The 17889-nt window shown below is 36.6% G+C and overlaps 1 protein-coding gene and 1 pseudogene across 1 annotated transcript; both read left to right on the top strand.

Annotated features, from left to right (window-relative positions):
• The first annotated feature begins 1071 nt into the window (after positions 1 to 1071).
• On the top strand, positions 1072 to 17555 carry LOC113046211 (SLAM family member 5-like; annotated as a pseudogene).
• Positions 5811 to 8055, top strand: LOC113046209 (putative nuclease HARBI1). The gene is made up of 2 exons (XM_026207148.1): positions 5811 to 6461; positions 6544 to 8055. The coding sequence occupies exons 1-2, from the start codon at positions 5975 to 5977 to the stop codon at positions 6903 to 6905; spliced, it is 849 nt and encodes a 282-aa protein (XP_026062933.1). The 5' UTR covers positions 5811 to 5974; the 3' UTR covers positions 6906 to 8055.
• Positions 17556 to 17889: the final 334 nt, after the last annotated feature.

The following is a 17889-nucleotide window of genomic DNA, read 5'->3' as shown; positions in this document are numbered from 1 at the left end:
TTGTGTTGTATTCTGTACCTCCAATAAACTAACAAATTATGAAGTTCTACATCCTTCCTAATAAACATACAGAGCCGGAAAGGATGACAAAATGGCACCAAGCAATAAGTTGTGAGGATGATCAAGGGAAGTTGTGGAATCCCAAGACTAAGCATGTGTATGTGTGCAGTCGGCATTTCATCACAGGCAGGCTATATTAACATCGTGTTCATTATTAACGTTATCAAAACTGTGTAAGGTTGTTTCAGAAAGTGGCATGCATATAATTAGCCTTATCATTCTACCTGAAGAAAAACTATGTAACATTAGCCTAGTGTCGAACATAAACCCACTTAAACCCACAAACGCGCTATTTGAATACTGAATGGAGAATGATTGACAGCCGCAGAGGAGGGAAAACAAGGTTTCCGTAAACTTTTATTTAATGATGTAAATAGTTTTCTGTCCATAACATTAAGCTATGGAATTGCTTCAGATGACTTTGAGAAATTATAATCGGACCTAAGTCACCCAAACTGATGTGGAAAAAAACGGGAGGTGCCGAAAAGCACGATGTTTGCATCCCTGAATATGATTAAGTTCCTAAGTGTTTGGGTGCGCTGCACTAATTTACCCGTGTAGAACGTTGCATCACATTAGTTCTGCTTTTGGCGCTCGCGTGTAAAATCATATTTCTTCTTTTTTTTTCAGCATGGGGGTGACCAGCAGGCGGCAAGGAAGTCGACCGCACAGCTACTAGAAGATTTACATCTGTCAGACAGGTTGCTGATGTCATCAAGTTTAGTTTGAGTCTGCGCGTCAGAAACGGAAGTGCTAAATAACGCTAAAAAATGGGCTTCACTTGTCTCAATTGAGTTCCAATGGGGTCGCTGTGTCCATTTCTTTTACTGTCTATCTTCTGTGAATCTTCTGTGCTTTTTAAATTTTGTGTGTGCATTTGTGAATTTTGTGCGCATTTGTGTATCCTGTGTGTGTATTTATGAATTATGTGTGTGCATGTATGAATCCTATGTGTGCATATGTGAATGTAGTGTGTGCATTTATCTTTATTGAGACTCTTTTGGCTCCATATTTGTGAGCTTCAATGGAGTTTAGGCTGCTGCTGACCTTAGTTCTTTCTACACACATCACAGGTACGAAATCTAATCGTTTTACTAATGTGAATATGTCTTGGATTAATGATTTCTTATGGTGACAAATCACTAAATTGACGGCCAGTTTTAAAATTCTCTCTTAAATTAAAGTTTTTATTCCTAATGTTTGGTTACCAGGCTTATTTTTTTTTACATTTATAGGTAAGCCCAGAGGCTGCATGCCCACCTGTATTCTACTCAACTTTTAGATAGATTTTTCAGATAATAAGAGTTTTTTTAAATAGGAAAACCTGATTACCAGATAATGAGAGACCAGACAAAGATCCCATGCCATTCCTCTGGCATGATAATTTTAAGAGCAAAATATCCCACCGATAACTGGTCCATGTGGCACTAAAAGTCAACACTCCATATATGATCTAAAATGCAATTTTCAACATGTTTTGCCACAGGACTTCAATTGCAAGAAAATAATAAGTATATTATACAAGTAAATACATCCTCTGACCCCCTCATGCTTGGGCCATGAGGTTCAGTTATCTCCTCTTATCAGTGCCCCCGATGACAAGTAATTTCACAGCACTGGACAATCTTTTTATTTTCAAAAGCATGTCAGTGCTTCATTTTCAAATTAGACCAATGCTAAAACACACAGGAACAAAGTGCATCACAATATTGTGTATTCATATATCTATTGCTGAACTGGGACCATATTAAAGTGCCCCTATTATGGATTTTTGAAAATATAGCTCCCATGCAGTGTGTAATAGCTTTAAGTGAATGAAAACATCATGCATAGTTTTAGAAAGAGCACCTTGTATAAAGTTATACTACGGGGCCATTTAACACTTGAATCTGATTGGCTGACGAACGATCTAAAAGGTGTGCAATTATTTTCAGGGAAACGCACAGAGATGTTTCTGTGGATGAAACTGTTGATGTACCTGGGTAACTGTGCAGTGTTTTTGTACTTTTGTTTTCTTGCTCGATTCACGTGTTCTTTCTCAATTTCACAAGCAATTAAAAATGAATGGCAAGTAACACACTGAATTATGCATAATTTTTTATTTATTTTTTTATTTAATTAATTTTTTCTCAGTGATGGATCAAAAAATGATGCATTTCATTAGGCTGAAGACCAGACACAAGAGAAAACAGGAAATTATCGACCCATCACAGTCTACTGGACATTAGGACAACACAAAAAACCTACAATCCCCCCTGAAACAGACCATACAGTTTATTCAGAGGTGTACAAACAACCAAATGAGAAACTATCTGCCATTTCAGCCGATGACACTTAAAATGAATCTGGCTATGTGTCTTGGGGAAGTTGTTATGAGACTTGATCTCAAAATGGCTTCCTTTGTTACATGTCGCATGTTTTGTATTTCTTGTGGTTTACTTTACCGCTGTACTTTACAGTGAATTTAAATTGCAGTTTTATTTTCAGTAGTTTTGATCATGTTACAGACTCTTACTATTCTCTGTCATATCTTTAAATGGTTAAAAAAAAGGGTATGCAGTTCTACTTTTGAGCCAAGGTTGGTGTCTTCTTCTCTAGCATTGGTTTAATATATTCATTTCAGACTTCCACAACCAAGCTGTCTTAATATTTTTGTGTGTATTTTGAACTTTTTTTGTGTGAATTCTGAATTTGATATTGTTACACAGAACACATAACCATCTAAAAAAATAAAAGTGATAAATATTAATGGAAGTGAAAAAGCCTGTGACAACTAACCCCGATCGGCTCCACATGAAAATGAGCAAATACTGGAGGTATAATACTGACCTCACCTCTCGTATTATATTTAGCAAAGAGACATTTGAATTCAAACATATCCAGTACAAACATGACATATAACTCAAGTATTACTCGTAGATATTTTTTTGTAGAAGTCCTTTCAGTGCATTTTAACTGAAAACCACTAGATGGCGACATTTAATCTTATTTCCGACCATATGTTTCTCGTCCAGTCGTCCATTCATTTATTTATTTAAAATCGTATTTCAATTATGCTTCTGTTGATTCTTGGCTTAGACTTGGAGATATCTTTACCTGAGAAAACACTGATGAAACTTACAGAGACACACATCATGCAGACAATAATACATTTATACACAAATTAAGAATCTATTCCCACAAAGTAAGAATTTGTTCCCTTGTTTTCTAAACTAATTTCCTTCATTTTAGATAATCATGGCCACAGATTAAGAATTTGTACACACTAATTTGTTCCCTTGCTTTTATAATGTTAATTTGTTCCCTTGTTTTAATTAAATCAAAACAAGGGAAAAAAATTAACATTATAAAAGCAAATGAATGAAATATAACCAGTCATAAATCATGACAATGTACAAACTGAAAGATGTTTAACATCGTTTGTTGGACCAGCCATGAGTCAGGAACTGAAATCAGGAAGTCAGATATCTGTAAGCAGCCATGTTTTAGACAACAGTGCAAACCAATGCCCAAAATAGCATCATAGCGCCTCACTGATACATCTGTCATTTCACAGCAGCTGTTAGACTGTCATCTAATGGGGACCTGATCATCAACTCCCAGTGCAGGGGTCAAACTGATTTGTGAAATGTGAAAATATTTAGGCTTGAATGAACACTAAAGCTGCCTCCCACACACTGTAAAAAATCTAATAAGCTATTTACTTTAAAAAATAAGGTAACAATATTACACATAATATTTTGAGTAGTTTTTCAAGATGGATTTTTTAATGTAATCTGCCTAAATAAATCATGTGAAATCTCCTAAATTAATTAATCTATGACACAATGAATTTAATATAATAAGGGGAATGTGCTCATTTATTTTAAGTTTATTCTCAAAAGTCTGTGATTTTGAGTGAGGTCTATCGAGTGAGATTCATGCCAAAACCTCTCACACACACAAAATGTGTTTTACTCACATTTACACTTAGCTATCAAACAAATACAGTACGTTTTACATATACAAAGAAACTTATGTCTTCAATGACAAAAATATCCTCCAAGTACAAATTAAAATCTTTCAAGTACAAAACAAAATCCTTCAAATACAAAACAAAATACTTCAAGAATAAAACAAAATCCTTCAAGTACAAAACAAAATCCTTCAAGTACAAAACAAAGTTCTACAAGTACAAAACAAAATTCTACAAGTACGAAAAACTGTCACGTGACTTTTGGCACAAATTTTCCGCCTTGCTGATCTTGGATCCACACGCAAATGCCTTCAGATCTGTCTATGCTTCAGATCCACACACATGCTAGTAAACTGTCATGTAATTCGCACTCCATAACAGCAGGTGGCGCTGTTAGCGACTTGCTTGCTTGCCGCCACCGACATGGAAACAGGAGAGAAGAAGAAACGCTAGCGTGAGGGACGTTTTGAACACGATGAGCGGCCAACAGGTGAGTTTCCAGTCATTGCTGGTGAAAAATCAGCCTGAAGGGGTTGTTATTCGCTTTAACAACCGCCTCGCTATACACGATCCCACTTATCACATTGCTACCTACAAAATAAATAAATAATTTAACAAAAGTTATTGATTTTAAAAACGATTGTATTGCTTCCGCTAAAGAAAATAGTTTTTAATAGTTCCTGCAACATTCTCTCAGTAATTTAAACACCTGCTGTGAACAAGCAAGAAAGAAAGAGAAATAAGAACACAAACTACAACTTTCTTCAGCCACAGTCGCAGGTGAACAGAAAATACAAGACTTTAAATCTCTCAAGATCTGAATAAACAACTCCACAGGGCAAGGCAAGGCAAGACAAGTTTATTTATATAGCACATTTCGTACACAATGGTAATTCAAAGTGCTTTACATAAAAGAAAGTAAAACAATAATGAAGAACAAGAATAAAACAACCAATTTTAAAACTTTTAAAATTATAAAAAAATTGACTTATTTAAAATGAATTTAAAACCGTTAGAAAATTATTTCACATAGAATAAAAAAAACTAAAAAATAGTGAAAATATAATGCAATCAGTTCGGACATCCATAAATGCACAGGTAAACAGATGAGTTTTAAGTCTCGATTTAATTGTGACTAGTGTTTTAGCACATCTGATCTCTTCTTGAAGCTGATTCCAACTGCGAAGTAACTAAAGGCGGACTCCCCTTGTTTTGTGTGAACCCTTGGTATTTCTAACTGACTCGATCCTAGTGATCTGAGTGCTCTGTTAGGTTTATATTCAGTGAACATATCTGCAATATATTTCGGTCCTAGGTCATTTAGTGACTTATAGACGAGTAAAAGTACTTTAAAATCAATCCTAAATGTAACTGGAAGCCAGTGTAAGGACCTGGGGTCTCATGTATCAACCTTGCGTACGCACAAAAACTTTGCGTACGCCAGCTTTCACGCTCACGGTCGGATGTACTAACAGTGAAATTAACGCAAGAATGTGCGTTCCTCCAAGCCAATTTCATGTCTGGCGTACGTTCATTTCTCATTGTTTTTGTCCGTTGGCGACTCTTACAGGCAATAAAGTGAAGTTGCAAACATTACACAACAAATTGTTCTACAAGTCTCGCACCACCACCTGTGGGAAGCATTGCAATTAATTTGCAATTTATAAAATAATTGACATATATTGTCACACGAGCCTTTTTATAATTATATAAATTATGCAATTAAATAAGAACATATAAAAGCATAACGGTTGAAACAACCCTTAGTCTATGGCAATGGCAGCGTTAGCCTTATTAGAGGACATTGCTAATGGCAGAATCAGAAGAGAACGAGTTTTTAGGGACCACAATGATTTTCTGGCCCAGGATGATGACTGGCTTATCAGCCGTTTCAGATTTCCAAGGGCTGTCCTCTTGGAGCTCTGTGCTGAGTTGGGTCCGAATCTAGAGAGAGAGACAATGAGGAGCCACGCAATACCCGTTCCCTTGCAGGTGCTGACAACACTTGGTTTCCTGGCAACTGGTTCTTTCCAAAGGGAACTGGCAGACTGCTCAGGAATAAGCCAGTCGTCTTTGAGCCGGGCAATGCCAGCGGTATGGGACGGGATCATCCGCATGTCTGCCAGGTATATCAGGTTCCCATATGATGCATTTGACCAGCCAAACATTAAAATGCAATTTGCAGCGATAGCCGGTTTTCCTAATGTTATCGGAGCGATCGACTGCACACACATTGCTATAAAGGCGCCATCTGCAGAAGAATTTGCATATGTGAATCGGAAACATTTCCATTCAATAAATGTGCAGATAATATGTGATGCACAAATGCGCCTAACAAATATTGTGGCAAGGTGGCCTGGGTCAACCCATGATTCATACATCCTTACAAACAGCATGGTTGGGATGAGGCTCCAAGCTGGCAGGGTGCGTGATGGGTGGCTTCTTGGTAAGTGCCTTTAAAGTTATGATCCTATCTAATTGTAATTTTTTTTTTTTTTGTTGCATATAATTATTAATTAACCCTTCAGGAGACCGCGGTTATCCACTAAAGACGTGGCTTTTAACCCCCCTCACCAACCCACAAACTGACCGAGAGCGCAGATACAATGATGCCCATTCTCGCACTCGTTCAGTTGTAGAGTGGGCGATTGGGCAGCTGAAATGTCGGTGGCGCTGCCTTGAGAGGACTGGGGGGATGTTGTTATACCGCCCTGACAAGGTGTGCCGCATTGTGCTGGCCTGTGGTGTGCTGCACAATGTCGCGCACAGGCATGGCATACCACTTGGTGAGGCGGCAGCACCGCCAGATGACCCCGACCCAGGACCAATTTATGTGCAGCCCAACCAACAAGCCGTTCATGCCCGCCAACATGTGATTGCGACAATATAAATGGTAATCAGAGACAAAAGTTCACTTTTTGACCAATTCCTTTAATGAGTGGCTTATGTCTGTGAGTGCGTCAGTGATATTTTTCAGGTGACTGTTAATTTCCCCGATGGCCATAATGATTTGCTGTTGTGACTCCAAAACAGCATGTGTCAAGACGCGACCAGACGGACGGGCGTCAGCACTGGGGAGAGCACTGGAAACGCTGGGCACAGTGGGCGCTGGCTGCTCAGGAGGGGCAGACTCCGAGTGCCCCTCCTGGGAAGTGGATGTTTCGGCTGTTGCGCCATATGGGTCTAAATAAAAAGGCAAATGTTAACTGTAATTTAAGTACGTTCCATTTTTAAGGGGCACACACATTTGCAATAAATGAAATGGATCCGTAAAATCTCTGGTGTATACTTTTGGTTCGCTACACCGAATGCATTTGACAATGAAATATAGGTACGCTATATGTACCAAAGTAAAAACAAACGAGAAATTGGTTACCTTCGTCGCAATCCTGTAAATCGGAGTCTCCCACAGCAGAAGATACTACTCCAGAGAGTAAAGTGTCACCCATAATTGAGGCAACTCTCTGCTCAAAGGGTGTAAGTTCATCGACCCCTTTACCACTGCCTGTTCTGCCAACACTTTGTCGGTGCGCAGCAGTTCTCCGTTTAACGTCCACCTTTATATCAGACCATTTCTTTTTAAGCTCATTTACAGTGCGACTTTCAGATCCCACTGCATTGACGGCTTCAGCCAAACTCTCCCACTCATATTTTTTCCTTTTGTTATTAATTCCAGAGGACAACGTTCCAAATAAAATATGTTTTCTAGTCTCTACCTCCGATAGTAGCACCTCCAATTCACTTTCAGTAAAGTTTCGTTTCTTGCCGCTTGCCTTAGCCATTTTCTTACTGCTATCTTTTGCCAAAGTGGACTCATTACCATATTTAAATTGATTTAATTAGGGGAGGAGACTGGGTGGGGCGTTGTGCTCGTGCATGTGCGCTCAATTTTACGTTAATTGGGATGTACAAAGAGAATATGCGTGGAATCCTTCGTACGCAGAGATTCATACATCTGTTTTTTTTTGTGCGTACGCACATTTACAGCTTTGTCCGTACGCAATGTTTTAGTATGAATTCAACGCAAGTCTTTGTACATGAGGCCCCTGAGGACTGGTGTGATATGCTCAGATTTTCTGGTTCTAGTCAGAATCCTGGCAGCAGCGTTCTGGATGAGCTGCAGCTGTCTAATGGTCTTTTTGGGAAGGCCAGTGAGGAGCCCATTACAATAGTCCACCCTGCTGGTGATAAAGGCATGAACTAGTTTCTCCAAGTCTTGACTTGAAACAAAACATCTAATTCTTGCAATGATTTTTAAATGATAGTATGCTGATTTAGTTACTGCTTTGACATGACTACTGAAACTAAGGTCTGTCTCCAGCATCACACCAAGATTCCTGACTTGATTTTTAGTTGTTTGACCCCTAGAGTCAAGGTATGCATTCACCTTGAACACTTGATCTTTGTTTCCAAATGCAATGACTTGTTTAACTGAAGAAAGTTCTGGCACATTCAACTATTAATTTCATCAATGCATTGGCAGAGGGAGTCAATGGGGCTGTAGTCATATACAGGCTAAACAAGAGCGGTGCAAGAATTGACCCTTGTGGGACTCCGCATGTCATGGACATCCACTTAGACTTACTGTATGCTCTCCTATACTCACATAATAGCCTCTACCTTCTAAGTATGACCTGAACTATTCGAGTACCATCCCAGAAAGCCCGACCTAGTTTTCCAGTCTCTCTAGTAGTATGTTATGATCAACAGGGTCAAACGCAGCACTGAGATCTAGCAATACCAGCACCGATAGTTTGCCAGAGTCACAATTTAAGCGAATATCATTTATTATCTTAATGAGTGCTGTCGCGTGCTGTGATGCCATCGAAAACCATATTGAAAATTGGTCCATTTGAGTTTAAGTATTTGTTCAGCTGATTAAAAACTACCTTTTCTATAATTTTGCCTATAAAAGGAAGATTACATATTGGTCTAAAATTGCTCAAAATGGTGTAATCAAAATTGCTCTTTTTCAGGAGGGGCTTAACAACTGCAGTTTTTAAGGAGTTTGGAAAACCACTTCTAAAAGATCTGCTTCTAAGCAGTCAAGCACACTTGACTGCTTAGAAAAAAGATGTGGGAAGTGTGTCAAGATAGCAGGTTGACGATTTTAGGTGCTGCACTATGTCTTCCAGAATTTTGCTATCAATTTCTTCAAAAATAAATCTTTTTGATATTGTGGCCTAATCTGTCTGACCTCTGCATTTCTTGAGGATGTGCTAATCGCCTTCCTGATATTGATGATCTTCTCAGAAAAGAAGGATGCCAACTCATTGCATATGCAGTCTGAGAGCATTTCACTGGGAATCTGACTTGGGGGGTTTGTCAGTTTCTCAACACTGGCAAAAAGAGTACGAGTGTTATTTAAGTTACTGTTTATAAGGTTTGAGAAGAAGTTCTGTCTAGATGTGGCTAGTTTCACATTAAAAGCATGAAGGATGTCTTTATAGATGCTATAGTGAATTTCAAGTTTTGTATTCCTCCACATAAGCTCTGCTTTTCTGCATTGTCTTTTCATAGTCTGAACTGCCGTTGAGCACCTTTCAGCACAATCCCTAGGTATTCAAAAGACAAGTACTGACCACATGACACTTGCTTGCATTGATAGACATCTGTAAATAGAGCAGCTACACCCCCACCTCTCCTAACAGTCCTGTAAACACTCATGTAAGTGAAGTTAGGAGGGGCTGCTTCATTAAGGACTGTTGCATTGCAGCTGTCTTCAAGCCATGTTTCGTTTAGAAACATAAAATCCAGATTGTTTGTGGTTATAAAGTCATTGATTAGAAATTATTTATTTTTTAGTGAGCGAATGTTTAAAGATGCTAACTTGATGCTAACACAAACAGCATTACCAGCTTCACTTGTAGTAATACTAACCAGTGTAGCAGAAATGAGTCGAACCAGACAAATCAAAGAGTCTATCAGAGCTGTGTGCATTGAAACGAGAGCCGAACTCCTCAGGAAGTCATGAATCAGTTCTAGTGCCACAAGAACCAAGCAAGATAACCAACCAACCAACTTGTTCACACAACAGCTTTCAACATTAACACCAATAGAACAATTATTAACAATTTTAATTCGAAGAAGAGATTGTCAAATTTATTGTTCGTGATTGAAATGCAACGCTGGACATCACATGTAAACCCAGGAGATCATGTTAAATACTTGCACTGACTTCCCCCATCAGGCAGAACCAGACTGAAATTCCTAAGGGGGAAGGGCTTTAAACCTTTGTCTTCACAGAAAAGTCCCTTTGCCAGAGAATGGCAAAGAAACTGCTTGTTGAACATTATATATGGACCAGAATGAACTCAAAAGGACTTATAAATGAATCGTTCCATTGCTTAACTCCATATTCATTTACGTGTAACCCACACATTTGACTATCATGTATAATCACTTATTGTGTATGTCTTTTGATAACTATAGGATACATAGTCATGTCTAGTATTGATGTAATCGAATTTTCTTGCTTGATATTGTCCTGACAATCATTTATTTGTAAAATATATCATAATCGTGTTATAGGAATCATGTCCAAAATTAGACCCTGTGAGGCAAGAACCACATGCTTGGTAAGATAAACAAATGATTTACGATACCCCCCCCCCCCCCAAGACCATATCTGATTGGTCAAGGCAACATTTGAGGGGTGGCCAACAAGGAAGTTTAAATACTTTGGACACGATGTAATTTCGCTTTTAGTCTGCTTTTAGTTCCAGCCTTGCTCGTGCTATCAGTCATGCTATTAGTCATACCTGCTCTTAGCTTTTAGCTTGTAGCTTTGCTACCTAGCTTTAGCTTGTAGCATCTAGCCATGCGGTTAGTCATCATTGTTCTTTGAGCGCGGTTCCAGCGTGCCACAATGTGCTGCTACTATGCCACAATGAGAAGGAACACAACCTTGTCTCGTCAAACTTTATTTCTTTTCTTTTCCGTTTGAGAGTTTCGTGTTCTGAGTTAAGTTTTGTAACGTCGACCTCGTCTGCGCGTTTGAACTCCAACTAGCCACACAACTCCAGCTTCAGCCAACGCCCAAGCACGGGCTCCCCAAGATGTCACTTCAGCCAACTGAACTTCCAGCCAATCAGCGACACCGGGATACCCCTTTCAACTGGAGTCCCTTTCACAGCAAACAAAGGCAACGTATTCCCAGATATTTGTTGTGCTGGTGTATCTAATATAATTTTAACCCCATTGAGGAACTCAATGCGAGCGCTAATTACGTGATTGATGGTTGTTCATGTCTATGCAATTTAACGTATTGCTGTTAACTTGGGATTCCATATTTCCATTCTCTTAAACTCATCTTTCCCTAACTTTCGATCTTCCTGCAACTTGTGTGAATGTGTGTGTGAGTGTGTTTATGTGTTAGATTAGTTTATATGTCTTAGATTTATCTAATAAAGCCTTATTCATATTGAAAAGAGAAGTATCTTGTGTTTTGTGCTTACAAGTTAATGTCTTAAACTGCCGATCTTGTTACTGTGCTAATTGATAGTGTTTTCACTATAGTTTGGATATTAGTATCCAGCGCAGATTTGATGTTAAACGGCTCGTTCACTGAACCGCAGGCGCGTCTCCGTGAACAGCCGTGAAACAGTGATTCTGTTCAAATTCCCTTTAAAATCTTAAATGATTCCCTTTGAGCTAAATTGAGCTGTTTCCCTTACACCAGAATGATTTTTTATTTCTGTCATGCATCTACAGAAGTTCTTATTGAGAATTCACAGAGGTTAAGATGTTGATGTCTTAATTAAAATGTTTTTTTGAGATCACCATCATAGAGATCAGGGTTTGCTTCATTTGTGCTCTAGACCCTCAACTTTTGCTGCGATACTTTTTTTCTGCAGCAGTTCCAGTTGTTTTCAGAAAACATTTCTGCATATATAAAGCAAATCAACAAGTCTGTTTTAATAACAACCAATTGACTGCACTTAAATGGTTTAAGTGACCCAACTGATTTAAAAATAAAAAATTTGAAACACTGTTGTGGTTTGTACACTGATGTTTAACAGTGAATAAATATTGTCTTTGTTAACTTTTTGTTAAAAACATGTTTTAGGTTATTTATACACTCACAGACATCAACATTTGGCGTATTAAACACAACAATGGTGACATATTTCATGCTAGCATACAAAACATGTTCATGGCTCCCAGCATGCATTGCTGTAATTCTTTTTTCGGGATTGTCACCACTGTTGAGGATTGTACGACAACAATACAAAATACAACATTTTATTGTTTTAATGCTACTGTAATCACAGCAATACAGCTGTATAAACACAGAATTTTATTCTATTAAATCAACAGTATATTTCTTGTATGTTACTTGCTGTAAATTCTCGGCAATTAGTTGCCAGGAGTTTCCTGTAAAAATACAATACATTTTTAACAGTGTGCCTTTGGTGTGATAACATACCACTTGTTTAGTTTAGAGAGTAGTTTCTGTTTTCATCTAAATAAGGTTATGAGGATATTCCCATTCCTCATCCTTCAGTCGTTCTGATCAACGTTTGTTTCTTTAGTGAAGTGGTAAACTCACACACACTGCTGAGGGGGAGTAGGAAGTGTCTCAACCAACTGAGCACCAGAAAGTTTGGTTCAGTTTTTTCAATGCTTATGTTTCCGCCACAGTCAGAGCTAGCTAAATTTGATTCTTGTGACATCTCACTGTTTCCAAGCAACAGAGGTTCCTCTTTGTAGCCCTTTGTCATTTGTGGTTCTGTATGCACCTTGATATTAGTGCAAAATGTTTAGTGTGTAAAACGTGTCAGAAAGTGTATTTTGCTGAATTCAGAAGTTCTTGCGCTTTTGCTGTGAGAAAGGAAGGATGTGGTGCAAAGTTGAAGTGTGAAGTTGTTGTATGCAACACTCTTTTTCTTTAAAATTTGTGTAAAAGTTAATTAAACACTTTTAGTTTGGTGTGGTACAATACAAACACCTGCACATTAATAATGAGATAGAGAGATGTTACTGAAATGTGTTTCTACACTTGAGTTCCCATTGGTTTGTGTCTGATTAAAAGCTAGAACCTCTGAAGGTTCAGCAGGAACTTGTTTTTTTTTTTTTTTTCTATCAGAGCAGTTCCGTCAGTCTACTAGGAAGTCAATGTGGCAGCAGTCATTTTGAGTTTTGTTTCTTTTTAACCTGTTAACTTTTATAACTGTTACCCAGCCCCTCGGTGGTCCATCTAAGTTTACTTCACTATATTACAATTAAATCGTAATCTAATCATAACAAACTATATTTCGTTGAAAAGGTCTAAGACTCCTAAATAGATATATTTGTTGTTAACAATTATTTAGGGAAAGTAATAGATTAATTTATGACAATAGAGCTCTGAACTTTGTCAAAAAAGTCTTCTTTGTTGCATTTTTTCTCTATCACACTTTAGAAATCATCAGAGATTATATATCACTTGAAAATTAAAAATCTCAAAATTCATCCTTTAAAACCCATTTTATAATCAAACATTGCATTAGAATGAAAATGGTACATCAAAATCATGTTACTAAATGTTTTCAGTCATGAATTATAAAAAAAATTGGTTTGGATGCACTTTCAAGTCTATGTTCAAAAATGTGAGTAACATTATTGTTACTTTATTATGTTTATGTTTATTATTATGTTATTATTTATGTTATGTTTATGTTTATTATTGTTATTGTTATATGTTTATTGTACAAATTATTGATTATTAGTGGTTATTGTGACAGTGAGGACCACCAAAAGCATGGTTTATATTTCACTGATCATTTATGCAATAATTTAGTCTACTCTCAGTTTTTGATGATTATTAGTTTTTAATTTGTAAAAATGTTCTGAAAGAAACATACTCCTATACGCTCCTTTAAGTTATTTTGATGCTTTTCTTTTTTAAGTTACTAAACAAGCTGTTTAAAACCTTGATTTTTACTTTATATTTATAAAAACACTAGTGCTAATATCTGTTAGTAATTTTGTTAGAGTATGGAGATTAACTTTTCCTAATGTGACAGTAGTTTCTCATACCTTTTATTTTCACCTCTGTTGCAAGCACAATAATAAATGTCATCATTTATAGGTGTGGTGAGTTTTGTTCAAGTGTGTGAAGTCATAATCAAACTTTTTGGCAGTTCTGATCACCAAACTCACAATTAACATAATATCATAAAGCATGTATTTACAGCATAGCTGTTTACTGAGACATATCTCAGTGTATCTTGTAATTAGGAAATGTGAAAAGAGTCTGATCATATAAGTAATACAACATTAACTTATATTACCTGAATTAATGATAGCTGTCATTTGTGTTTGTGCTCCTTATTGGATTTTTACAATACTTTTATTTAAAAATGTACTCTCCATATCCAGCCATATGCAAAACATGATGGGAAGTTACAATCACCTCTAAAATAAAACTGAAAAAATGTACAACAAAGTTACACAAACCTATAATACATATTTTATTAATATTTTATTTTGGTGACAATCACTTAAGTGAAGGACAGTTTTATTCTCATATTTGGAGACAGTGATTCATGCCTTTATTTCAGCCAGGCTGGATTATTGTAACTCGCTGTACCTTGGGCTGGCTAAGTCTTCCTTATCCCGCCTACAAATGGTACAAAAGCTCCCGCCAGGCTTCTTCCTGGGATTCGAAAGAGGGAACATATTTCACCTATTATTGCTTCACTTCACTGGTTGCCAGTTGAACACCGTGTCAAGTTCAAGGTATTGTTGTATGTGTTTAAGGGGTTCTATAAATAAAAATGTCTTGCCTTGAAATGTAATTTTTAATTCTTAATGTTTAGTTTACTCAATCTGTGTATTTGACCTTAAACGTTTTAATACATGTGTGTTTCAGAGTCAGTGAAAGTATAAACACAGAATTTTATTATACACAGTATATTTCTTGTATGTTACTTGCTGTAAATGTGAAGTTGTTGTATGCAACACTCTGTTTCTTTAAAATTTGTGTAAAAGTTAATTAAACACTTTTAGTTTGGTGTGGTACAATACATGCAAACACCTGCACATTAATAATGAGATAGAGAGATGTTACTGAAATGTGTTTCTACACTTGAGTTCCCATTGGTTTGTGTCTGATTAAAAGCTAGAACCTCTGAAGGTTCAGCAGGAACTTGTTTTTTTTTTTTTTTTCTATCAGAGCAGTTCCGTCAGTCTACTAGGAAGTCAATGTGGCGGCAGTCATTTTGAGTTTTGTTTCTTTTTAACCTGTTAACTTTTATAACTGTTACCCAGCCCCTCGGTGGTCCATCTAAGTTTACTTCACTATATTAATTAAATATATAATTAATAATTAATAATTATAATTAATATATATAATTAAATCGTAATCTAATCATAACAAACTATATTTCGTTGAAAAGGTCTAAGACTCCTAAATAGATATATTTGTTGTTAAAAATTATTTAGGGAAAGTAATAGATTAATTTATGACAATAGAGCTCTGAACTTGCCTTGAAAGAGGGAACATATTTCACCTATTATTGCTTCACTTCACTGGTTGCCAGTTGAACACCGTGTCAAGTTCAAGGTATTGTTGTATGTGTTTAAGGGGTTCTATAAATAAAAAATAAATAAATAAAAATGTTCTATAAATAAAAATAAAAATGTCTTGCCTTGAAATGTAATTTTTAATTCTTAATGTTTAGTTTACTCAATCTGTGTATTTGACCTTAAACATTTTAATACATGTGTGTTTCAGAGTCAGTGAAAGTTCCTGTCCTGACTGTAAACTCAAACTGGTCCATCATGAACCCTGTATCTTTACATGTAATGGAAGTAACATTACCATAAGCTTCATAGAAGCAACTGTTCTCAAGAAGACCACAACATCATCTGATCTCTACACTCTAAGACTGATCTGCAGTGCTGACTCCATTGTGTGTACAGTAACTACTTTTTTAGGAGGATGTCAGTGAATCAACTAGTCTTATTACTTATTTTTCTTCAGACCTCCCAAACAGGTGTGTTTATTATACAAATGATTGATTATTAATGGTTACTGTGACAGTGAGGACCACCAAAAGCATGGTTCAGATTTCACTGAGCATTTACTGAAATACTCTATGCTACTTTATGCAATAATTGAGTCTACTCTCAGTTTGATGATTATCAGTTTTTAATTTGTAAAAATGTTCTGAAAGAAACATACTCATACACACTCCTTTAAGTTATTTTGATTTTTTTCTTTTTTTAAGTTACTAAACAGCTGTTTAAAACCTTTTTTATTTAATAAATAAATAAATAAAAGTACAATGGTCTTGTGTGTTCAGTTCACCAGCTGCACTCAGAAAACAAGTATCTTTCTCTCTCCTCAGGGTTCAGTGCTGAGATCTCTGTGTTTGTGCAGACAGGAGCTTCTGTTCACCTGGATATATAGCTTTTATACTGGATGAATGATAAATCAGAGAATATAGTTAGATATAACAGTGATTACAAAAGAGTAACACCTCATGATTCTTACAAGGACAGAGTGGATTACAATGATGTAACCTTCTCTCTGACTCTGAAGAACATGCAGAAGAACGACAGTGGACTCTATAGAGCACAAACAATTGGATCAAAAATCACAGATTTGGTCTCATACAGAGTATCTGTTATAGGTGAGTGTGATTTTGCTTTGTGTGTTCAGCTCATTAAATAAAATTAAAAAAAAAGAACAAAAAAAACACTTAATTATGTTGTTTTACTCTGTGTGGTATTATATAGCACAAGAAATGAATCACATTTTCCAATCATGCTTTACACAGAGATGATTTAAATAAATTATATGTGGTAAAATAAAGATTGGTATTAGTCTAGCCCTATCAGATTAAAGACAAAAGCACTGCTGTGATTAAACATACACCAAGACTACAGGCAACTTTTTAATACACAATCAAATGAATCCAAACTCTAAATAGGATTAAGTTTGAGGATGTGTTATTGTTTTTTTTTTTTAAAACACAGCTGATCAACTAATCTGATGTATGTTTGTGGAATATATATTCTGTCAGACTCTGTGGAGGCTCCTGTCCTGACTGTGAACTCAATCTGGTCCAGCAGTGACTCCTGTACTGTGAACTTCACATGCAGAGCTCATGAGCTCATGATTAACTCCAGCTATCAGAACAACAGATGCTCTCCACAGGAAGTGACATCACAGATCAACACTCTCACCCTGGACTGTAGTGAGGAATCCATCGTCTGTAACCATAGCAACCCTGTCAGCTGGAAACAAGACAGAATAGACATTACACAGCTCTGTGATGATAAAAGTACCCCCCCCCCCACACACACACACAAACAGTGCACATTAATTCTCAAATCAAATATCTCATTTTGGTTTAATGAATCCAGTCTAACTGCTGTAAAGTGAACTCAGAAAAACTGAACTGTCAACCGTAGTTCTTAATTATAAACTTCTCATTTTCCAGATGAAATCTCAAAGAGTGATTCATCTCGCCTGGGTATAGCAGTTGGTTCGGTGGCAGGGTGCATTTTGCTTTTAGGTGTTTCAGCCGCTGTGTGCTTCAAGTATAAAAAAGGTATGTCCATATTGGCTCACATACATTCTCTATAAAAACTGATCGCTGTGTTCATCAAGTTGATAGATTAAGTGTTTTACTGCTTTTGTAAAATAATTAAAAAGAATGATGTTGATATGTCTTCAGTTTTAGTTAACTGTAATAATTTAGAATGGGGTGTTCTTCCACTTTTAATAATTCTTGTCTCTACAAAATATCCTCTGATCAGATCATTTAAACATCCTTAGTACCGACCAATTATTAACCAACAATAAAATATTTTTTAAGAACACTGTTCATCTTAAAATACAGTACTTTTTTTTTAGATTAGACCTTATTTTTTCTCTATAT

The sequence above is a fragment of the Carassius auratus genome, chromosome 27 (assembly GCF_003368295.1).
Source record: "Carassius auratus strain Wakin chromosome 27, ASM336829v1, whole genome shotgun sequence".
Classification (NCBI taxonomy): domain Eukaryota; kingdom Metazoa; phylum Chordata; class Actinopteri; order Cypriniformes; family Cyprinidae; genus Carassius; species Carassius auratus.
This window is presented reverse-complemented; position numbering and strand designations above follow the sequence as displayed.